Below are 25377 nucleotides of genomic sequence, written 5' to 3' on the forward strand. Positions count from 1 at the left end.
CACTGTGGGTCTCTTAGCACCAAGCATTGTGTTGGAGATGTATTTGTGAGATTAAAGAGTCTGCTTCCTCCAGAACTCACTTTTCTCTGGTCATACTTTGATTAAACTGGCAATTTCCAAAGTATCTGGGATATATTTGTGCACATGTATGGATGTGTAGACTCATGGATGTAAAGGATAAGAATTACTTAGCATTTAACTGTGATTATTGCAGAATGCACAATACTTTCTCTTAAAAAAACCTTCATGGGTACAAATGTCTTTAAAAACTGCATATGGTGTGATTTAGCAATTCTACTTCTAGAAATTTGTCTTCACAAAATGATAAAGATTAGGTGCAAAGACTTAGTTACAAGGATGCTCACTGTAGAATTATTTTTTAAATAGTGCAAGAAACCGCCTAGGTCAATACGGGATTGTTTAACTAAATTGTGTTATGTTTATACAAGGGGAAAGTAGCTGTTTTTCTGTCCCTAAAACTCATATGTTGAAATCCTAACCCCTAATGTGATGGTATTAGGAGGTGGGCCTTTGGATGGTATTAGGAGGTGGGCCTTTTAGTAGGTGATTAGTGGTCTTATAAAAGGGACACCCTTGTAACTTACACCTGTGAGGGCACAGCTAGAAGACAGCCATCTATGAACCAGGAAGTGCGCTCTTGCCAAACACCGCATCTGCTGACATCCTGATTTTGGATTTCCCAGACTCCAGACCTGTGAAAAATAAATTTCTGTTGTTTATAAGCCACCTAGTCTTTGGTATTCTGTCATAGCAGCCTGAGCTAAGACACTAGATAACATTAAAAAGAATCATGTATTTTCACGGATATAGAAAAATTTCTGTGCTATATTATAAAGTGAAAGTTGGAAAGTACCTTGTTGTTTAAGTATCAAGTACAGGGACGTGTAAACCCTGACTTTGCTCTGACCCTGGGCAAGAAATTGGACCTCAAAAAGTTTCAGTTTTCCCATCTGTTGTGGGCTGAGTTGTGCTCTCCCCAAATTCATATGTTGAAATCCTAACCCCCTACACAAGAATTTGACTGTATTTGGAGATAGGGCCTTTAAATGGGGATAATTAAGTTAAAACGAGGTCATTCTGAGGCGGGGAGCCCTAATCCAGTACGACTATGGAGGGAAGGAAAAACCTTTCCCCCTACCCTCTTAGGTTTAGTAGCTGGGGCCTGAGAATTAAACTGACAAAAGAATAACAGGAGAGAATAACAGGATAAGAAAATACCTAACTTTAAGTATCAACAAAATTGTATATGCATGGGGGCTTCACAGAAAAGAAGTGAAAAAAGTCAAAGAGCAGACAGACTTGGGGGCTTACGTAAATCTTCAAAAAGAAGAAGAATTTATCACCTTTTTAACAGAAGGTGATAAATTGTGGAGAAGTAACTAGACGAAGGAAAGGGGATTTGGGCTTCTTGAGTGCATTAATTGGGCAAAAATGAATAGGAAATATGTGTGGGGGACAAAGATCTTTTAATGTAAGCTAAGGGTTGTTTTAGTCAAGTCTGTTTATGCAAACTCATCTCAGCATTGACTCCTTGCCTGCAGTGATAAGAGTGCTCTCCTCACCTCTCCTCTTCCTGGTACTCTCCTGGAAATTTATGCCCTACTTTTATGCAGATGGCGAGAGAATAGAGAGTTCTCAGTTGCCTTCATTTCAGCTCAAAATAATCAATATTCTGAAAGTGGCATATTTCAGGATATCATATTCTGACTCCCCTTCAACTGATGTCCTTATAAGAAGAGGAAATTTAGATACAGATGGGTAAAGAGGGAAGACCATGTGGACACAATGAGAAGGCAGCATCCACGTGCCAAGGAGAGAGGCCTTAGGAGAAACCAACCTTACTGACACCTTGATTTCAGACTCCTAGTCTCCAGAAGCGTGAGAAAATAAAATTCTGTCATTTAAGCTACCTCATCTGTGGTACTTTGTTGCAGCAACCCTAGCAATCCTATAAGATGGGAAAAATCTTAATACCGTCTTTATTTAGCTTTCAAGGTTGCACTGAGTCAAATAGACATAAATCCCTATGTAAACTACAAAGCACTACACAAATGGGAGCAGTTGTTACTCACATGGTCCCTGAAAAACCTAAAGGAATGCAGTCATCTTGTTGAGACTGGACTTTATAGGGGCACCTGGGTGGCTCAGTTAGTTGAGGATCTCACTCTTGGTTTCAGCTCAGGGCATGATCTTGGGGTCATGGAATCGAGCTCCACATTGGGATCCACCCTCAACACAGAGTCTGCTTGGGATTCTCTCTCTCCCTCTCCCTCTGCCCCTCTCCTTGCTTGCATGCACTCTCTCTCTCTAAGTAAATAAATCTTCAAAAAGAAGAAGATTGGACCCTTTCATAAGGCAGAGGCTCAGTTCCCATACAGAGGATGGAAAGAAGCAGATTTCAGCAGAACTGTCATGAAGAACACAAATGACTTGCAGGGGAAGGAGAAAGGCAAAATAAAAAGAATGGTTTCTTACCGCCACACTGCAAGATGTTAAAAAAAAAACTACACTATATATAACAGTAATAGCCAATATGTATTGAGCATTTACTAACTACTAAGCACGGTCCCAAGTGCTTTTTATGTGTTCTATAATTAAACCCGTATCAACCCTATGGTAAAAGTAATGTAGGGGTGTGTATGTTTATGTGTGTGTGTGTGTGTGTATACATACATATATACATATATATATATTTGTGTGTGAAGAGTATATATATATGTTTATGTGTGTATGTAATCTATTTTGGTCTCTCTTGTTACAACACATACCTGCAATACGAAAATCTGTTTATATGTAGGAGATAAAAAGTAATAAAGCTGCCAAAATAAGAAGTCGTGATTCTTCAAGAGATGACTATGCTTTGCACTACTGTGAAACTGGAAAAACACTACTTGACTGAACAAAGTAACCTATGGTAAAATGCACAACACACATCCACATTGTCTTCTTACTCTTACCCCAGCGCACCCACATGCGCTGCCCTAAGTACGTGCATTGTTCTGATGAGTTTGTGTTCTTTCATGATGAACATGTTGAATATATTTTGTTAAAACTGTATGAGCATACTGGTGCTAAGAATCCCAAGTAGTGAATAAAAAGAAAAGCCTTACATTTTGAGGTGAAAGTTGAAACACTTAAAGGTTTTGAAATAAATGAGAAAAATTCAAGGCCTGAGGAAATCCACACTATCCACATTCAGGAATAATGCCGAGAAAATAAACCAAAGGAGAGCTTGTGCATCCCAGTTATTGTCTGCTTCTAGTGAAATGGGAAAGCACTTGGAAGACACGGAAGATGAAGACTCTAATGCCAAGTAATGCCAAGTGCAGTTGAATAGCATTCTGTGGCCTCTAGGCTCATTAGAAACCATACAAGCAACTTCTTTATGAAAAGAGGAAACTGGCAGAACACAAGTGGGATTTCTATTTTAAGCTGGTTTAGGAAACAGAAAAACAGAATAATAAACTACAGAAATCCACCTCTGGTGTCACAATAGGTTGGCTTAAGAATGATGATATCCTTCTTTCCTTTTACCTCTACTCAGTAATTAAAAAACCACAACACTTTATCACACCCATTTCCAGCAAGTGGTGTTTGGAACATAGCTATTCACTAAGGAAAATAATTAACTTATAATCTCCCATTTCAAGTCTACATGGAAAATACAAAACTTCCATATAGCAAAAGGCACAACGAAATAAATTAAAAGACAAAAGACAAGCATGTCACTGCAACATGTGTCAAAGGGTTAAAATTCTTATAATATTGTATAAAAAGCTCTTATACATCAATAATAAAAAATAACTTCCCAATAAAAAATGGTTGAAGGATATGGAAAGAACCCAGGAACAAAAACAAAGGCTAATCCATGTCAAATAATGCTCAATTTCAAATTAAAAAATGCAAAGTAAAACTATGTTTTATTTTTGACCTAGTAGATTGGCAAAGACATTTTTCAAAAGAATTTTAAAAATAAGTTCAGTAATTTTCCATTTGGGAATTTATTCAAAGGAAATAATGAGATTTGGGTTCAAAAATTTATGTGAAGTGTGTTCATTACAGAACTGTTTATGAGTTTTAAACATTGAAGTAATTTAATCTAGCAGTTGAAGATTAGTCGAATAAATCAAGACATCTATGCTTTCATTTAGCAATTCTGCTGGAATCTACCCCCTCGAATAGTCCATAAAATCAACAGTTCTTAGTGACACACAAGATGTTTATTTCAGCAGTTTGTTAGAAAAAAATGGTAGCATACACCCACAACAGGGAGGGAGAAAAAGACTGCACAGTAATGATCACATTTCTGCATCCACTAAGATACTGTGTGTGTATATATATATACACAAAGTAAAAATAGACTAAATGGTAGTTTATAGAATACTATGCAGCTGCAAAAGAAGTTCTATATTTTCACACGAAAAGTGACCTCATAGTGAGAAAAGTTCCTTGACTGTACATATAATATGATCTCATTTACATAAATATATCGTTAAAAAGAAAACCACAGGCCCAAAATGGGGTCACTTAGGTTAAGGACCAGAACCAGTAAACCAAGACTTAAAAAATACCTAACCTGTCATTCTGCCTAGAAACGTAACTTCTAACCAGTCAACATGGGAATTTCTCGGTCAGCATTAGGAAATCTACCGATAAACCCTTTCCGTCCCCCTCGGGAGGGTGACCTTGCCTCAAACAATGGATTTTGCTAACAATTTCCTTTTTTCCACACCTTTAAAACTTTTAAAAAGCCTTTAAAAACCTTTCCTTTCCTGTAGCCCTTTGGAGCTCTCTTCTACTTGCCAGATAGGTTGCGGCCTCATTCATGAATTAATAGTCAACTAGATCTTCAATACCTAGTATAACAATATATAAGGCTGTTTGAAGAGATTTGGGGTCACCGAACACCTTGGCAGTGACCTCTGAAGACCCATTCCACAATGGACCCTAATTTAAAAATTTGAGTTAGTGTTGTCTGACATAAAGATTTGGCTATTTAACATTTATTTAAATGAATATTAAGTTCGATTTTGCCCTTGAAAATCTCCTAATTCTAGTTGTTTCTATCTACCCGTGAAAGGTGAAAAGACCCGCCTGGAGCTATGAGATGCAAAGATAAAGCCAATCAGCAAATCTTACAGAGCTACGCTGCTCGGCTTTGTATTTTCAAACAACCCTTGTATTAACAAAGATTTCTGGCCCAGTGGGTTTGAAAATGGTTGGCACTGACATGCATTGTATACAACGGTGAACCCAAGCCTCTGAAGCCCTTACAGGGGTAGGACCCGTCACTCCAGGTACCTCACTGCGCCATTTCCAAGCCTTGACTCCCACGCACTTCGAAGAGGGAACATCGAGTCCTGCTAGGGCCTCCAGCCAATGGCTACACTTTTGCTCTCAGCCCTAGCAACTCCGGGCCAATGGGCGGAAGGCTATCTTTTGATCCGGTACAGTCCTTTTCCAGCCAATCGGAAGCGTTCTTCAAATGCGCCTCTCTGAGATCGGGGAAGCTGTCTTCACTTCCGGGAGGCTGTCAGGGGCGGCTGCGCCTGTTGCCATAGCGACCATTTTACGTTAACTGGTTTGTAGGTTTCGTCCAGGTAGCAGGGCGATTGCGGGGACCACTCTTTCTTCTCCCATTCTGTCTCGGCCCCCTGCGGCCCAAGGGCCTTACGTAGGCTCCAGGGGTCTGGCCTAGGATTCCGCGGCGGCCCCCGAGCGGGATGGCTGCGGAAGAAGAAGATGAGGTGGAATGGGTGGTGGAGAGCATCGCTGGGTTCCTGCGAGGCCCGGACTGGTCCATCCCCATCTTGGACTTTGTGGAGCAGAAATGTGAAGGTAAAAGCAAAATCCCGAACCGACAATTCTTTCTCGCCTCTCTCTCACCAGAGATCGGCAGGAAAGTGGTCGCCACGAACTGTCTCTCCTCTCTCAGGTCTTTACCCCTGTTGGCCTTTTCAGAGCTGGTTTGTAGAAGATATTGCTGTCACTGCGCCAGTGTCCTCCTTCGCAGAACTGAAGACAGGGACTCCCCTTTCCCTGGGCCCAAGCACACATCCGAAAATCATTAGACTTCAATCCTCTGTTGGGTCTCTCACCCTATCCTGCACGTTTTTTCCTTGGTCAGGTGCACTGTTTGGGTGGGCTTCAACAATTTCCCCCAGGGACCGGGGAGGAGAGGTGTTGGTTTGCCTATGCGGCTTCTGATCTAAACAGTTAACCACAAAGGGAGGGCATGCTGTTACTCCAGCAGGCCCAGAGCTGGCGACCCAGTGGCCTGTTTGCCTTTACTGAGCACTCGACTCTCAGATATACCAAAAATGGGGGGTATCTTCTAACAAGTGAAGTATATAAAGGTGGCATAATATTCCCAATGAGGGCAAAGGACCTCCAGGCCCTGGTCATTTACGCTTAGATTCTTCATTCAGTTCTCAGAGACAAATTGGAACCCACCTATGGGAAAGGAGCTAGAAACCATGTCATATGAATGAATGCCCAACTGATACCATGGTTGCTTAGCAGGCAGGACTTGTAGGGTGGGAATATCCATCAATCATTTGAACGTCTGCCTTATGTTGGAGGGTTTAGACTTGTTTTGTAAGGCTCAGTGGCATAGAGCTAGGGTCAGTGGGTACAAGCCACAGACAAATTTCTATGAAGAAAGTGCTCCATAGCAGAATGTATCCCAGTTAAGTTAGCGTACCTCAGAAGCTAATGAGTTCTCCAGAGGGTAGCAGTGTTTAAATGGATTTGACAGCAACTTAATGGAGATGTTATAGAGGGGAATTCAACCATCAAATGGTTAGTTATCCTGGATGACCTTTTAAGAGGCCTTTCAACCCTAAGAGTCCATGAATCTGGTAAAGATAAACTTTAGTTTGACCATTGGATCTTTTCATTACCAAATCAAAACTATGCCCTAATAAAAATTCAGATAGTATTTAAGTATTGATTTTATGCGTAATTTCTAAAGAAGTTCAAAATAATTTTAATTTGTGATCTTTTTAAGAATTTAAAATTCTGAGACGGATGAAGCATGTGGAATTCTGACCTCCTTTGGGAGAAAAAAAAGAATTATGTCACTTTTTGATTCATTTCCCCTCTGAGACTAAATGCTAAAATGAAAAAAAATTAAAGCATTGCTCTTGGGCGCCTGGGTGGCTCAGATGGTTAAGCATCTGCCTTCGGCTCAGGTCATGATCCCAGGGTCCTGGCATCGAGTCCCACATTGGGCTCCCTGCTCCAAGGGGAGCCTGCTTCTCCCTCTCCCTCTGCTGCTCCCCCTGCTTGTGTACTCTCGCTCTGTCAAATAAATAAATAAAATCTTTTTAAAAAAAAGCATTGCTCTTTTTATCCCCAAATGTCAAAAGTGGTTGCATCTCAGTAGTAATACATCTGATTGTGTAATTTTACAGGGAAGCAGTAATCCTCAGCCTCCTACATATGTAATGTACTAATTTGGTTTTAGAATTAACTGGAAACAGTTTAAGTTGCTGCTATATTGTGTGTTTGCCCCGTATTATACAGAGAAGATGCCAGTAACTTCCCAGTGTCACTTGAAATAAGTGTTAATACTTCAATGACTTTGGTTGTCAGTGTGCTATTCTTTAAAGATTAGTTTTGTACAACCTGTGATATCAGCATTTATTTCAATAAACACTTTTTGAGTGTTTATTCTGTGGGCCAGAAGCTGGGGATAGAAAGATGAATGAAACAAAATCCTTGTGGTTGAGAAGTTTATGATTTAGTGGGGAAGACAGGCAGGTAAATGGAATTTAAATCTAAAGTGGCAGGTCTTATAATAAAGGAAGGCATGTGGTGCTATCTTAAGAGTTCAGAGGAAGGGATCTAACCAGCCCAGGAGTTGGGAGTGGATGGCAGTTCTTGGAGAATGCCATTTGTGATGTCTTGAAAAATAGTTGGGAGAAGAGGACTGGGTAAAGGCAAAAAACTCTAGGAACACTTGAGCAAATGTACAGGAGTTTGAAGCACTGCGTGTGTTATGTTCGGTGGTATTCGAGTAGTGGTGTATGTTAAGGGTGCAAAGTTTGGGTTTTGGAGTGATGGGAGATGAGACTTGGTGGTTTTGTCTGGCCTTCTAAGGATTTTGCATTTATTATTTAGGCAAAGAACAGTCATCAAAGAGCTTTAAATAGAAAATTAAAGAAGTTAGTTTTGCATTTTAGATCATTTAGGGGGAATTAAAAAAAGTTTATTGTTAACAATTCATGAATTTGGCCTGTTTCCCTAATTAGATTGTAGCTTCTTGATGGGATATAGATCTTTCTAATCCACATTGTTTCACACATATGATCATTGAGTTAACATTTGTTTTGGTTTTATTTATTTTAATTTCGTTACTGATTTATATGGAGCAAAAATGGCCTAGTCACTTTCAGTAAAATTTGCATCAGCATATTTTGAGTATGATGACATAATCTGGAGCCTGTTGTAAAAGGAATTAATGTTTAAAAAGTATTAATAATATTCCATTAAAAGTTTATAAAGAAATTGTTTCCTTTTATTATTGAAAGTGACAAATTAGTGTTTGTCTTACATATGAAATAGATCTTAAGTAGGAAAAAACTTGTTCACAATTAACACTGTTTTATGATATATATATAACATATATTATTGCAAATATACATATATGTATATATCATATAGATATATATACACAGAGTTTTTTTTAATTCAAAGAATTCAAAGCTGAGAGCTATGTTATAAGAATGAGAATTCTCTTGTAAAATGTAAGGAGTGCACTTTTATATTTACATTAATGAAATGATTTGTTTTTGTACAGTATACAATAATATTTTTCTTTTAAATTTAGTTTTTGATGATGAAGAAGAAAGCAAATTGACCTATACAGAGATTCATCAGGAATACAAAGAACTAGTAAGTATTTTTTTCCACTGATTTTTGAAGGTAATTAAAATAATATTAAAAATTAATACTGTTTCTAAATTAAAAACATGGACTTTTTCCATTTTAAAATTCTTTAATTCAGAAAATCCATTCTTGGTACACCTGACTGGCTCTGTTGTAGAGCAGGTGACTCTTTTTTTTTTTTTTTTTTTTTTTTTTTTTTTTTAAAGATTTTATTTATTTATTCGACAGAGATAGAGACAGCCAGCGAGAGAGGGAACACAAGCAGGGGGAGTGGGAGAGGAAGAAGCAGGCTCATAGCGAAGGAGCCTGATGTGGGGCTTGATCCCATAACGCTGGGATCACGCCCTGAGCCGAAGGCAGACGCTTAACCGCTGTGCCACCTAGGTGCCCCGAGCAGGTGACTCTTAATCTTGGGGTTGTGAGTTCAAGCCCCATATTGGTAGTAGAGCCTCCTTAAAAAAAAAAAAAAAAAAAAAAAAAAGAATGAAAACAATCCAATCTACCCAAATAGTACTACCAGTTCTATCAGGCCCTAAGGCTTCTCTGAGCATTTCATCCTTTTGACTTCTTATTTCTTCTACTCTAGAATCTAAGAAATGAATTTAGGACAACTATTTTAAGGGATCTTGCATCTAATCTTTAAATTTTATTCTTAATCTTCTGCTGATGCATCTAGAGAAGCGTTAATGATCAATTTGCCATGGTTGTCTTGTGATTTTTAAAAATGCCTCTGAGTAGCAGAAGAGTTGTACCACATTGACTGTCATAACCCTGACCTCAATTATTTCAAGTAGAGGAAATAAAATTTCATTTGATTCTCTGCAAAAATTTTAACTTTTCGTTTTTTGTGGGGTTTTTTTGAAAGACATTGTCATTGCCATATAATATAATTTTATGTAGATTAATAATTGCAAGCAAATATTTGATTATCCTTTTCTAAACTCAACATTTGGAATTTTTCTGTGTAAACTATAAAAGTTAAACTTTCTCTGTCTAGGTTGAAAAGCTGTTGGAAAGTTACCTAAAAGAAATTGGAATTAATGAAGATCAATTTCAAGAAGCATGCACTTCTCCTCTTGCAAAGACCCGTACATCACAGGTTCTGCTTTTGTGTCATTCTGCTAACATACAGTTTTAATAAAAATGCCCAGTATTTTACTTAAATTTGCTCTATTTGATTGTCGAAGTGTACTATTTTAGACATTGTATGAGTGAAAAGCTAATTCATCACATGTGGGTTCTTTTTTATAATTACCTCAAGGAATGATAATGTGTGGGGCGCCTGGGTGGGTCAGTTGTTTAAGCGTTCCACTCTTGATTTCAGCTCTGGGCATGATCTCAGGGTCATGGATCAAGCAGTGTGTGGGGCTCCCTACTGGGCCTGGAGCCTGCTTGGGATTCTCTTTCTTGCTCCCTCTGCCCCTCCCCCTCCTCCCTCTCGCCCTCTCAAAAAAAAAAAAAAAGGATAATTTGAGGCATTAATGAACTAACGCAGTTAAAAAGGAACTGTCTGAATGCAGAACTATAACAGATCACAGTTTTTATTTATATATACTGTTCTGTTGTTTTGTTTATATACTACTGTTTTATTTATATAGATCTCTGACAGTTTTTCAGTTGCCCCTTTTTTAATCTTAGCAGTTCTATAGTATACAGTTCCTCAGGCTTCCTTCTCTTGGAACCATTTTTATTTTTAAATTTTTAAAATTTTTTAGCAATCCATTTATTTATTTATTTTGAGAGAGACAGAGGGAGAAAGAGAATGCAGGGGCAGGGGCAAAGGGAGAGGGAGAGAGAATCCCAAGCAGAAGCTGTGCTGAGCATGGAGCCAGACATGGGGCTCCATCTCACAATCCTGAGATCATGACCTGAGCTGAAACCAAGAGTCCGACACTTAACTGACTGAGTCACCCAGGTACCCCTGGAACTACTTTTATTGTCTCATTCGTTTTGCAGTGCTGGTTTGAATTAAATATCATGTGTATTTATAACTAATATTTACTGAGGGCTCATCTTAGCCACTGTTTTAGGCACTTGACATGTATTACCTCATTTAATCTTCCTGCTGCCCCTTAAGAATTTGGCACTATTTTATTTCCACTTAGAAATGAAAAACCTAATGCACAGATACATTCAGTGACTGGTGCAAAGTCCACTGCTAAGTGAGTGGTAGTGCAGGGTACGAGCCCAGGCAAGCCCTTCCTCCGAAGTTCAGGATAGGGATGTGTTACTACTACCCAAATAGCCTTCTCAACAAGTTGTTTTAGCTTTCCGTGTTCTACTAAATAAACTGTAATTCCTCGGCCAGGTGATAGTGAGGATTATCTCTGATGTGACCCTAAAGTATATTTTCAGTCTCCTCCTGCTGCAGTTTCCTGATACATTATGTACTGTTGTCATTCCAGGCCCCTTGATCTTGTAAGCACCCATGCGTCTGGCTTTGCTCATGCTATTCCCTAACCCTGGAGTGTTTGACCCTCATCTCCCCACCTCAGTATCTTTTCCTTACCAGATAAATCCCTCTTATCATGAGGGCCTTGCTAAAATGTTACTTCCTGTGGCAGCTTTCCTGAACTCTGGAACACTAGGGTAGACTAGCACTCATTCTACCACACTGGAGATTTTTACTTTTTTGGTACTCTGTCCCGAGTTATAGTTTCTTACAAGTCTGTTTTCCTTTCTAGATAATAAATCCCTTTGAGATGTTTTTAGTATCTTTTCATTCCCAGGGTCTGGCACATAGATGAGAACCTCGTTACCGCTAGGTAGTTCTTAATAAATGTTGATTAACTTAAATTATCTTCCTATCATGGCCTAGAAGAGGATGCTTTGACTACTATTTAATCCAGCGCTTCCTACTATAGTTCTCTGTTGTGCAGGTTTTTCTTATTTAGCGATCATCTCTAATTCTAGAGATAGAACATCCTTAATATAATATGACATTTTGAAAAAATATTTTTAAATATTATTGGTTTGCCCCAACTAATGTAAATAAACATCTGATTTTATTAGCTAATAATGCTATAAAGCGAAAGTTGTTTTACAGTCCACCAATAGCTTTGATTCTATGTGTACTATAAGTTTAAGGAATAATAACAGGCATTATTTTCTTCCCCTTTTTAGGTGGGCAGGAATAATTTGAAAATTATTAACTAGTATTTAGGTTTCTTATAAAATGTTGATATTTGTTTTTATTTTCCTTGTTTTTCAGGAATATTTTCTACTTTGGTTAATATTTGTCTACCTCTTAGTTAAGTCATTGTGAATGAGCCTGAGTTACTTTGTGAATAAAGTTGTTCATGCTAAAAGCAGACATATCCACCTATTGTTTTCATTATTCGGATAACTTTAAATTGAATGAAGATGTTCAGAATTTTAAAATATTGTTTTCAGATCAAGAGTAACACATCTTTCTCTTTTGCTCTGAATACAACACCTTTTGATTCATTTGGAGTTGATTGGTAATATGGTCTTGCTATGTACAAGGAGGCAAGCTTTTTGATACAGACCAACCTAGATTTGAGTCCTAGATCTTTCATTTACTAGCTGTAAGATTGTTGTGCTGTTTTCCTTTCTTATCCATTCCGATTCTCAGTTTCCACATCTGTAAAATCTGGATAGTATCTGCTTTGAAAGGTTTTTGCGAAATTTAAGAGATAATGATCATAAAGCATTTAGCACAATTCCTGACGTTTATAAGGTGGTGTATAAATGGAAACACCTCCTAATTAATACTAGCTATTTTGGTGGTTGATTAGCAGTGTGCTAATTAGGCCAGGGTCATTGGTTCAATCCCCATGTGTACTAGTTAGCTGTGTTCTCTTCTGGAGCAAACACTTAGCATCGGATACTGAATAGCAACATGACTGAATCAGCACAAGGCCATCTCCATTACCAGAAAAATAGCTTAACGCTGTTTTATTTACTGCTTTGCAGCAATAATCTAGTCTTTATAAGAAAGATCAGAATGCTGATTCCATTATGCCAATATAGGGTACCTAAGAATTAACTCAAGGAACCAGTTGCTTGTCCTAGGTTATTGAGGAGGTAATTTTCATTTTGTTTTGGTTTGCTTGGTTTGGTTTTGATTGTTTAAATCAGCTCCCATTGAATTATACTGCTAAAGCCCACTTAACAAACTTCTTTTCATCTGGTTTGGTAGCAGGAGTAAACGGAATGCATCAGATGAAGAACTCTAGTTTAAGACAACAACAACAAAAAACCTGTAAGAGCATGTTTTTCTGTTGAGTCTGTGATTTCTTAAAACAGGCTCATGAATTAACTGTTCAGAAAATATGATACTATAATAACTACTGAGATACTTCTTATTTCAGCCATCTTCAGTTGATTTTGTAATTTTGTGGTGTTTTCCAACTGAAGTAGGCAAAGTGACTTCCTTCATTGTGACTTCCTTGTGATTTTTCGTTGAGGATAAAGTTCATCATTGATTTCTATGTACTGTATTGCAAAAGATTTCTATATGGCAAGAGACAAATGATATTTTTTGCTTTTGTTTCTTACTTGATTTGCTTTGACTTTTATAACATAAAAATTAACACTTTCAGAAACATTTGCGTTATGATAGTGATTTGGCAAAATTATGCTGTTTTTCCAATAACTTGTATTATTGAAATGTTACATATGTGGTGTAACTTTCATTTTGTAAAAATACAAGATAATTAACAATATTTTGTGTGAGTACTAGTAAGATTTTAAGAAATTAATAGGCTTTATTTTATATTTTTTTAAAAGATTTTATTTATTTATTAGAGAGAGAGAGAGAGCAAGAGCGCACATGCACACGGGGGCGAGAGAGCAGGGGGAGGGGGCAGAGGAATCTCATGCAGACTCCACGCTGAGCCGGAGCCTGACATGGGGCTCCACGTGGAGCTTGATTTCACAACCCTGAGATCATGACCTGAACCGAAATTAAGAGTCAGAGGCTTAACCAACTGAGCCCCACAGGCACCCTAATAGGCTTTATTTTTTGGAGCAGTTTTAGGTTTACAGAAAACTGAGCAGATAGTACAATGTCCCTTATTATTAACATCTTTCATAAGTGTGGTAGATTTGTTAAAATTGATGAGTCAGCATTGAAACATTATTATTATTATTATTATTATTATTATTATTATTATTAACTTCAGGTTTACTCTGTGTTCTACAGTTCTGTGGATTTTGCCAAATACACAATGTCATATATCCACCATTACAAAATAGTTTTTTTACAATGGAATAGTATCTTACAAAATAGTTTTACTGTCTTAAAAATCCCCCTGTCTCCCACATGTTTATCCTTTCTATCCTTGCTCCTGGCAACCACTGTGTTTTACTGGCTCTCTAGTTTTGCCTTTTTCAGAATGTCATATAATTGGGATCATATACCATATACCTTTTCAGACTGGCTTCTTTGCTAAGCAATATGAATTTAAGGTTCTTTCATGTTTTTTTTGTTGTTTGATAGTTCACTTCTTTTTATTGATGAGTAACATTCCATTCTATGGATATACCACAGTTTATTAATTTACCTTTTGAAGGACATTTTGGTGTCTTCTTTGGTAATTATGAAAAGGCTGCTACAAACATTCATATTTAGGCTTTTGTGTGGACATAAAGTTTTCAACTCATTTGGGCAAATAAATACCTTGGAGCAAGATTGCTGGATCATACAGTAAGATTAAGTTTTGCTTTGTAAGAAATTGCCAAAGTCTCTTCTAAAGTAGCTGTACCATTTAAAATCTTCACCAGCAATAAATGGGAGTTCCTGTTCCACATCTTCGGCAGCACTTGGTATAGTCAGTTTTTTGCATTTTAGCCGTTCTAATTAGGTGTGTAGTGGTTTACTTTTGCCCATTTAAAATTGAGTTGTTTTCTGGTAGTTGAGTTGTAAGAGTTCTTTATATACAATTCTTGATACAAATCTCTTTTATCGGATATGTGTTTTGCAAATATTCACAACATTTTCTTCTGTGGCTTGTCTTTTCCTTCTCTAACAGTGTCTTTCACAGAGCGGAAGTTGTTTTTTTTTTATTTTTTTTTATTTTAATGAAGTCCGTGATTTATCAGTTTTCTTTCGTGGATTATGCTTTTGGTGTTGCATCTTCAGAAGTCATCGCCAAACCCAAGCTTATCTAGATTTTCTCAATGCTATCTTCTAGAAGTTTTATGGTTTTGTTTTTTACATTTAAGTCTGTGTTCCATTTTGAGTTAATTTTTGTGAAAGGTGTAAAGTCAGTATTTAGGTTCATTTTTTTTGCATATAGATGTCCAGTTCTTGTAGCACCATTTGCTGGAAAGATTATCTTTTCTCCATTGGATTGCCTTTGTTTCTTTGTCAAAGATCAGTTGACTATGTTTGTGTTGGTCTATTTTCAGATTCTTTCTGTTCCATTAATCTATTTGTCTTCTCTTTCATCAGTACCATAGTGTCTTGATTATTGTAGTTTATAGTAAGTCTTGAAATCAGGTAGTGTCAGTCTTCTGACTTTGTTCTTTTTCAGTATTACGTAGCTATTCTGGGACTTTTGACTTTTCACATAAATTTTAAAATCAGTTTGTTGATGTCTACAAAATAATTTGCTGGATTCTGTTTGGGTTGCATAAATCCACAGATCAAATTAGGAAGAATTGACATGTTAACAATGTTGAGTCTTTTTATCTGTGAACATAGAATACCTCTCTGTTTATTTACATTACCTTTGATTTCTTTCATCAGAGTTTTTTAGTTTTCCTTATATAGATCTTCTGTGTATTTTGTTAGATGTATTCCGAAGTACTTTCTTTTATTGTGGAGCTAATGTAAATTGTATTTTGTTTCTTATTTCATTTTCCCATTACTCATTGCCAATATATAGGAAACCTTGTATAGTAACTTCGTATCCTGCAGCCTTGCTATAATTACTTATTAATTCCAGGAGTTTCTTTAAACTGATTCTTTGGGATTGTCTACAGACAGTCCTGTCATCTGTGAAGAAAAACTGTTTTATTTCTTCCTTCCTAATCTTTGTATCTTTAATTTCCTTTTCTTTTTCTTTTTTTATTATTTTTTTAAAGATGTTATTTATTTATTCAACAGAGATAGAGACAGCCAGCGAGAGAGGTAACACAAGCAGGGGGAGTGGGAGAGGAAGAAGCAGGTTCATAGCAGAGGAGCCTGATGTGGGGCTCGATCCCATAACGCCAGGATCACGCCCTGAGCCGAAGGCAGACGCTTAACCGCTGTGCCACCCAGGCGCCCCTTTAATTTCCTTTTCTTAATGCATTAGCTATGACTTCCAGTATAATGTGGAATGGGAGTGGTGGGAGGGAACTCGTTTCTGATCTTAATGGGAAAGCATCTAGTTTCTCACCATTAAGTATAAGGTTAGCTGTCAGTTTTTTATAGATGTTCTTTATCAGGTTAAGGAAATTCCTCTCTGTTCCTCATTTGCTGAGAGTTTTATCATGAATGGATGTTGGATTTTGTCAAATGCTTTTTCTGCATCTATTGATATGATCATATGATTTTTCTTTTTTAGCCTCTTGATGTGATTGATGAATTACATTAATTAATTTTTGGGTGTTGAACCAACCTTGCATAACTAGAATAAATCCCACTTGGTCATGGTATATAATTCTTTTTATAAATTGTTGGATGCAGGGGCGCCTGGGTGGCGCAGTCGCTAAGCGTCTGCCTTCGGCTCAGGGCGTGATCCCAGCGTTCTGGGATCGAGCCCCACATCAGGCTCCTCTGCTAAGAGCCTGCTTCTTCCTCTCCCACTCCCCCTGCTTGTGTTCCCTCTCTCGCTGGCTGTCTCTGTCAAATAAATAAATAAAAATCTTAAAAAAAATTTTTTTTTAAATAAAAAAAATAAAATAAATTGTTGGATTCAATCTGCTAATATTTTGTTGAGTATTTTTGTATCTGTGTTCATGAGAGATATTGTTCTTTCTTATAGTGTCTTTGTCTAGTTTTGATATTAGTGTAATGCTGGCTACATAAAATAAGTTAGGGAGTACTCCGTCTGCTTCTATTTTCGCAAGAGATTGTGAAGAATTGCTATAATTCCTTTTTTTTTTTTTTTTTTTGAGGATTCTTATCTAAGGGCAAATTTTCATATGCATGTTCAAATATATGTAAATCCTAACCTGAATCATGCAGGGAGGGTTGCTGGGACAATAGCATGGACACTAAGTAAGTTATATATAGAAGAGATAGTGGAATTCAAAGTCATACTTTTTCTTCCTTAATAATTTGAATCAGTAGAAAGGCTTTTACATCACTTCTATAGGTTATGCTATTTAACTTCTGCAAATAAATATGTGATCATTATTCTTATGAGAAATAATATGAATCTATAACTTTTCTTCAAAGTTTTATCTTTTTTTTTTTTTTTTTTGGTGGAGAATTGTATAATTTCTTCATTAAACATTTGGTAGAATTTACCAGAGGACCCAGCTAGGCCTGGTGCTTTCTGTTTTGGAAGGTTATTAATTATTGATTCCTTCTCTTTAATAGATATAGATATAGATAGAATATTCCTATCTATTACCTTATTCAGATAGTTTATTTCTTCTTGTGTGAGTTTGGCAGATTGTGTTTTTCAAGGAATTGGTCCATTTCATCTAGATTATAAAATTTGTGGACATAGAGTTGTCAATAATATTTCTGTATTATCCTTTTAATGTTTCTGGGATCTGTAGTGATGCACCCTCTTTCATTCCTGATATTAATAATTTATGTCTTTTCTCTCATTCTTTCATAGTTAACCTGGCTAGAGGTTTGTCTGTTTTATTGATATTTTTGAAGAATCAACTTTTAGTTTTATCGATTTTCTATTTTAAATTTAATTGATTTCTTTTCTAATTTCTACTGTCTTTTTTTCTGTGCTTACTTTGGATTTAATTTATTCTTTTTTGTAGTTCCTGAGGTGAAAGCTTAGATTATTGATGTTAGATATTTATCCTTTTTAAATATATGCTTCTAATGCTATAAATTTCCCCTGAGCACTACTTTTGCTGCACCTCACAAATTTGGATAAGTTGTATATTCACTTAGTTAGAAATATTTTAGAAATTTCTCTTTAAATATTTTAAAAATTTCTTTTTAAAAAAAAAATTTCTCTTAAGACTACAGTTGACCTTTGAACAACACAGATTTGAACTGTGTGGGTCCACTTCCATACAGATTTTTCTTTTATAAATACAGCACAGTACTATAAATGTATTTTCTTTTCCTTATGATTTTCTTTTTAAAAAATTTTAATTCCACTATAGTTAACATGTAGTGTTATATTAGCTTCAGGTGTACAATATAGTGATTCAACAATTCTATACATTACTCAGGGCTCATCATGATAAGTGTACTCTTAATCCCCTTCACCTATTTCATCCTCCCCCACCCACCGCCCCTCTGATAACCATCAGTTTATTCTCTGTAGTTGAGTCTGTTTTTGGTTTGTCTCTTTTTTTTCCTTTGTTCGTTTGTTTTGTTTCTTAAATTCCACATATGAGCAAGATCATATGGCATTTGTCTTTCTCTGACTGGCTATTTAGCTTAGCATTATATTCTCTAGATCCATCTATGTTGCTGCAGATGGCAAGATTTCATTCTTTTTTAATGGCTGAATAATATTCCATTATATCTATTATATACCACCTCTTCTTTATCCATTCATCTATCAGTGTATACTTGGGCTGCTTCCATAATTTGGCTCTTGTTAATAATGCTGCAATTAACATAGTGGTACATATATCTTTTCAAATTAGTGTTTTTGTATTCTTTGAGTAAATACCTGGTAGTGGGACTACTGGGTCCTATAATATTTCTATTTTTTCCATAGTACTTTCCACAGTGGCTGCACTAGTCTGCACTCCCACCAACAGCACACGAGGGTTCCTTTTTCTCTACATCCTTGCCAACACTTGTTGTTTCTCGTGTTTTTAATTTTAGCCATTCTGACAGGTATGTGGCAATAGCTCATTGTGGTTCCGATTTACATTTTCCTGAAGATGAGTGACATTGAGCATCTTTTCGTGGGTCTGTTGGCCACTCCATATGTCTTTGGAGAAATGTCTGTTCATGTCTTCTGCCCATGTTTTTTTTTTTAAAAGATTTTATTTATTTATTTGACAGAGATAGAGACAGCCAGCGAGAGAGGGAACACAAGCAGGGGGAGTGGGAGAGGAAGAAGCAGGCTCATAGCGGAGGAGCCTGATGTGGGGCTCGATCCCATAACGCTGGGATCACGCCCTGAGCCGAAGGCAGACGCTTAACCGCTGTGCCACCCAGGTGCCCCCTTCTGCCCATTTTTAATTGGATGATTTGTTTTTTGGTGTTGTGTAAGTTCTTCGTATATTTTGGATACTAACCCTTTATTGGATATGTCCTTTGCAGATATCTTCTCCCATTCAGGACGTTGCCTTTTAGTTTCCTTATAATTTTCATAATAACATTTTCTCTTCTGTAGCTTATTGTAAGAATGCAGTATATAATACATATAACATATGCAATATGTGATAATGGACTGTTTATGTAATTGGTAAGGCTTCTGGCCATCAGTAGGCTATTAGTAGTTAAGTTGGAGGAGTCAAGAGTTATACGCAGTTATTTGACTGCATAGGGATCAGTGCCCCTAAACCCCTTGAACCCTTGTTCAAGGGTCAACTGTACTTCTTTTACTCACGTGTTATTTAGAAGTGTGTTGTTTAATCTCCAATTATTTTAGGTTTTTCCAGCTATCATTCTGCTGTTGATTTCTAGTTTAATTCCATTGTGGTCTGAGAGGATACTTTGTATTATTCCTATTCTTTTAAATTTATTAAGTTGTGTTTTATGGCCTAGAATGTAGTCTGTTTTGGGTGAATTTTTCATGTGTGCTTGAGAAGAACGTGTATTTTTCTGTCTTGGGAGAAATGTCCATTTGATCAGGTTGACTGAAGGTGCTGTTCGGTTCAACTATGTCCTTTCTGATTTTTCTGCCTGCTGGATCTGTCCGTTACGGATAGAGGGTATTGAAGTCTCCAACTATAATTATGAATTCATCTGTTTCTCCTGGTAGTTCAGTCTATTAATGGAGTAGTGTAAGTACATGAAATCACTTGTACCTTTCAAAACTATGGTATGATGAACTCTAAGCAGATATAATAACAGGATAACCTTAGGCTAAGTGTGAATATATTTGAATGTCTTATAAACTCATGTAAATCAGATTCCTAAATACTCACTGTTCATTTTTTTTTGTTAATGTGCTTTTCTCAAACATAGATACCATCACATTTGCTTTACCTCATAGTCTTCTGTCAAAGTAGTTTGACATTTCAATTAATTTAATGGATACTTATGATTATTGTTGTTTTTAAAGTACTTGCCAGTTTTTTGAAGTAACTCTTGTATTTAGTTCCTCTAAGTGCCTTTATTGGAAGCTCTTATCCATTTCCTTGAACCAGAAGAATCCCCTGGCTGTAAAGTTGTTAGGTTTAGTGCACCATTTTGATATTTAACCAGCCTCAACAGGACCAGAACAATTACTTTTACAGATACTTTTCAGTTTAAAAAGTGCTTTCTCATTTAATTCCAACACGCAGCCAGAAAGTTATTATTATATTTTTTCATGCTAAAATGCAAATTTTTCATATTGTAATACCTCTGAAATGAGAATGTATTTTGCACTGAATGACATTTTATAATTTAATTGGCAGGGTTTTTTTTTTTTTTTCTTTTCTAGTTGGTACAAGAAGTAAAGGCTTATTTTACTAATCTGGAGTCTTAGATGCAACAAAATACTGTATCACTATTATTATTATAGTACCAATTTGCAGATGAAGAAACTGAAGCTCGGAGGACTAAATGACATTCCCAGAGTCACACAGCTGGTGCATGGTTAAGCTGGAAATGGCTTTTGGTATCAAGGGCTCATTTTCTTCCAATGTGTCAATGGTTCTCGAGCTTTAATGTTATAAGAATTATCTGTGGAGATGCACGGGCACCCACCTTCTGGTATATGTGCTGCCGAAGCGAGCACGGCACCCATCCTCTAGAAATTTAGATTCATTATGTTTAGGGCAAAGCTTAGGAATACGCATTTCTTAGATGCATCGAGGTACACATGTTAAGGATCAACTCAAACTCTGACTTGCTGTTAGAAGCTCCAGTTGATACATTGTTAATAGCTGTTAACAGCATTGCCCTTCAAATGTTTATTATTGATGAGGATAAAGTCCTTAAGGAGTCTAGGAAGCCCCAGAACAAAGTTACAGGGGGCATAAGCCCATAAAGGTGTCTTGGCAGACATCACTAATCTATCACAGAGACTGTCCACAAGTGTTTTCAATACTGAGCTTTGGGCAGCAACTTTCAGTCAAGCCTATCTGCTATGCCTTGCTGTGGGTCTTTTGAACAGTGTATGTGAATTTAAGGGAAAGAAACTTTCCATCATTTTTTTCTGCAGTTGGCTCCTCATAAATGTCAGAGAGCTGCTTTTGCGTTTTGTTTTGCTTTGCCATACTGCGGTTGTCTAGGGTGTGAGCCGGTTGCTGGGGGGAGGGCTCCTTCCTCTTTGATTAGAGCTCTTTGATAGAGCTTTTGTTGATGTGTCTGACGTTGCTGCAGCCTGCCTGGTGGACAATAGCACACCCTTGGTTGCCTCTGCATGATTTTGTGTGTTCAGCTTTTACATTAATATCACGTAAGCTTGAAATAAGATTTTAGTCAGGTGCCTAAATTTGAGTGCTTTCTTCTGGGTTTTCATACATTGCAAATCTTATTCTACATGTTATTAATTAGCTTGGGAATTGGTTTGCTCTTTAATACAGCAATAGCTCCCAGTAGTTAAGGAAGTGTTAATTTGGGCACTCCAGGGTAGACGCCTTCATTATTTCACTTAATTTATCACATTTTGTTTCATCCAGAAAATGATTTCACGTCATAATTTCTAACTTACCTCTTACATGAAACTTCTAAATACAAGACAGTTGTGTTCTCACATGACTAATATCTCATTACACTTATTTTCCAGACTCCATTTTTTTCCTTTTCCTTTTTTTAAATTTTTTTATTTTTTTAAATTTTTATTTATTTATTTATTTTTTAAAAGATTTTATTTATTTATTTGACAGAGATAGAGACAGCCAGCGAGAGAGGGAACACAAGCAGGGGGAGTGGGAGAGGAAGAAGCAGGCTCATAGCAGAAGAGCCTGATGTGGGGCTCGATCCCATAACGCCGGGATCACGCCCTGAGCCGAAGGCAGACGCTTTAACCGCTGTGCCACCCAGGCGCCCCTCCTTTTCCTTTTATTCAACTTGGTACTTCTATTAATTAAGGGATAATTTTGTAGTTACCGATTTATTATTCACAGTAAATTTCAGGTGATAGAAAAAAAACCAAATAGGTATCGTTATTTTGGCTGCAAAACAAATCTAGATACTGAAGTGGTGACCTTAAAAAGTAAGCCTAATTTGTGTGTTGTTTTTCAGAGTTACTCAGCACTGGCTCATTCGGAAAATATATCACCATTGTCAGCCTTAGCTTCTTGGAGGCCTGGGGGTTGGGAGAGTCAACCTCTTGAGAACCTTACATGAAAGGCTTTTAGAATCTTAAAAATTTTCCTTTTGAGTCATCTGACCATAAATAATAATACAGCATTCTTGAATTAATAGAAATTATTTGCCATAGAAATGATCTGAGTGTGTGGAAATAGTTTTAAAACTTGAATCTTCGTTTAACTTCCAGACTTCTTTCCGTAGGCCATTTTGCAACCTGTGTTGGCAGCAGAAGACTTTACTATCTTTAAAGCAATGATGGTCCAGAAAAACATTGAAATGCAGCTGCAAGCCATTCGAATAATTCAAGAGAGAAATGGTAAAATGTTGAATTTAGAAATCTAAGTACTAAATGCGGGTTTTTTTCAGTTTTGACTATTCTGATTCTATTATGGTCTTAAATGTAGCTGCTTTGTATAAATGTATTTCAAATTTGCTGACTGGACTGAAGAGATTTAAGAATGTAAACTTTCCTGATCAGTTTGTGTTTGCTGTCTCAAAGAAAGCAGACCAGAATTTGATTTAATGATGTTTTAGGTCTCAGGGAGCTTGATTTTTCTTCCTAGCCATTTTGTTTATGAAATTCAATATTTTTGAATGGTCACAGTTTTAGTTACTGTTGAGAGAAGGTGACTAGTCTTTTCCTTCGTGCTTGTCATTGCTAGGACATTTGTAGGAGACAGTGGCTCTCCAGCATTAGTGAGCTTGGGAGTAGGTGGAGGGCTGCTGAAACACATATGCTTGTTTCCCTCTTCTGATTCAGTAGGTCTGGGGTGGGACCAAATGCTTTGCATTTTTAACAAGTTCCCAGGGATGCTGCTAGTCCTGGGACCAAACTGAGAACTGTTCTAGGGCAATGGGCAGGTATGATCACACTACCATCAGGGAAAGGAAAACAGAACTCAAAGCCCTACTAGCCCTTTTTAGTTAATCTGTTCCCTGACTCTCTTGTCTAATTTCGGTTTGTCCCTAGATTTTCCTGCTTTTGTTCCCTTCTTGTGTATTTGAGTTACATTTGATGTCTTGACTCAACATGTCTGAGTTTCTAACCATACTTCTTCTTATTGTATGATCTCCTTTTCAATCCAGATTCAATCCAGACTCTTACCTCCTTTCAGATTTCTGGCCTTTGTAACGTGACCTTAATATCTATGTGTTCCTTTGCTCGATAAACTGCACTGATATTCTTGACGATGCCTATATACTCGTTAATGGTTTGGCAGCAGGACCTTTTTAAAAATTGTTTCTTGAAGACATGAGAGGTATAGTTTAGTTGTACTGTTTGCTTTTAAGGGTCTGAAACATGCAGTAAGAGGCTTCCATTGTTGCAGGGCAAACATTGCACTGTTGAGGGAGCCCTTGTGGATTCTCCTCTCATCATGAGAGTGGAGACTATCTCTTAGAGCCCAACCACAGCCATAACCATCCTGTAAAATCCTAGGGTGCTGTTCACAGCAGGTGAGAGAGCTGATGTCTGTGCGTAGGAGATAACATCACCCTAACCCTGAATGATGGATGACACTGTGCTGTTGCTTTGGTGTAAATAAGTTTGGAAAACAGTCTGTTTGTCTTTCTACCATGGTTTACTTTATAAAATGGTTTTCTCTGAATGTTTCTGAAATTATGCTTTATTCTGACCTATGGGTTAGAGGATGTGAATAATTATTTATGTTATAGTTAAAATTGTTTGGGGGGAATCATTTTTTTGTTTTTTGTTTTTTTAATTTTTATTTAGTTGACAGAGAGAGAGGCAGCAAGAGAGGGAACACAAGCAGGGGGAGTGGGAGAGGAAGAAGCAGGCTTCCCGCTGAGCCCGATGCGGGGCTCAATCCCAGAACGCTGGGATCATGACCTGAGCCGAAGGCAGACACTTAACGACTGAGCCACCCAGGCGCCCCAGGAATCAGTTTTGATAAAAGAGCTAGTGAACTTGATATTGGCACTCCTTATAGTTATCAGTTTGGAATTAACTGGAAACTCATTTAGACTTTAATATAAAGGGACGAAGTACATATAGCTCGTATCAGCCGGATGCCTCAGGCTGCCATTAGCAGAAAAAGCCTCAGTGAAAATGTCCTAAGCAGTAGGAAACCATCTTCTCACAGAACAAGAAGTCCAGAGGAAGGAGGGAAGGAAGACAGTCCATGTTGGTTAAGTTGGTGACTCAGTGATATCCTCAAGAACGCTGACACTTTCCATCTTTACACTCTGCTGTTCTCAGGACCCTCTTTCCTGATCGCCCTCTAGCTGCATTGGATGAGAGTAGCATCTCCTGAAGAAGAGGGGTATTTCTTCCCATACATCTCTTTTTGTTAGCAAGACAAAACTTGCAGGGAAGCCCCCAGGAGCTTTAAGACTGGGGTCACATGCTCTTCTGAAACCCTCCGGCAGGGGAGAGGAGACGGGACTGTGAATCACTCTCCTGTGGTGGGCTAGGGCTTGGCCTCTGAGTACTTGGCGGCGTGATAATTAACAAATCTGGCTTATATTTGCAAGGGAGATGAGGCAATGACGCGGAATAGGGCTGGTGTCAAACCACAGGGTGGGACTGTTGGCTTACATTCAGATAAACTCTAATACTTAGTTTCTGCCATAGCATTTTTAATACTTGCACTTAAGAATGTTGCTTCACTTAGATCCAGGAGTTAATACCTGACAGCAATGTTGAGTGTACTCAAAACTGCAGACTGTTTGAAAATGGTCTTTGTGGTAAGAAAAATTCTAAGGCTCTCTGGATTCTTGGTTGTATTTTATTAAAGGATTTTGGGGAAATGCAAATCAGAGCATTATTTTGATGGTTTTAAAGTATTGCATACTGTTGTATCATTCTTTCCTTAGTTCTTTTAATTTTCCTCAGCACTACTACCAGAGAATACTCATTGTATATCTTTTGGCTGGAAAAAGTGCAAAAATGCACTTGAGATTGGTTTTATAGATGTCAGTTT

General features: G+C 37.3%; 1 protein-coding gene across 1 annotated transcript in view; it reads left to right on the top strand.

Annotated features, from left to right (window-relative positions):
- Nucleotides 1-5497: 5497 nt before the first annotated feature.
- CFAP36 (cilia and flagella associated protein 36) overlaps nucleotides 5498-25377 on the top strand; it is a 28975-nt gene continuing 9095 nt past the window's right edge. Inside the window, exons 1-4 of the mRNA XM_026485618.4 lie at nucleotides 5498-5859; nucleotides 8855-8919; nucleotides 9911-10012; nucleotides 22637-22751. Of these exons, the coding sequence (XP_026341403.1) occupies nucleotides 5745-5859; nucleotides 8855-8919; nucleotides 9911-10012; nucleotides 22637-22751 (397 nt within the window). The 5' untranslated portion in view covers nucleotides 5498-5744. The remainder of the gene's footprint in view (nucleotides 5860-8854; nucleotides 8920-9910; nucleotides 10013-22636; nucleotides 22752-25377) is intronic.

The sequence above is a fragment of the Ursus arctos genome, unplaced genomic scaffold (assembly GCF_023065955.2).
Source record: "Ursus arctos isolate Adak ecotype North America unplaced genomic scaffold, UrsArc2.0 scaffold_8, whole genome shotgun sequence".
In the NCBI taxonomy this organism is placed as follows: Eukaryota; Metazoa; Chordata; class Mammalia; order Carnivora; family Ursidae; genus Ursus; species Ursus arctos.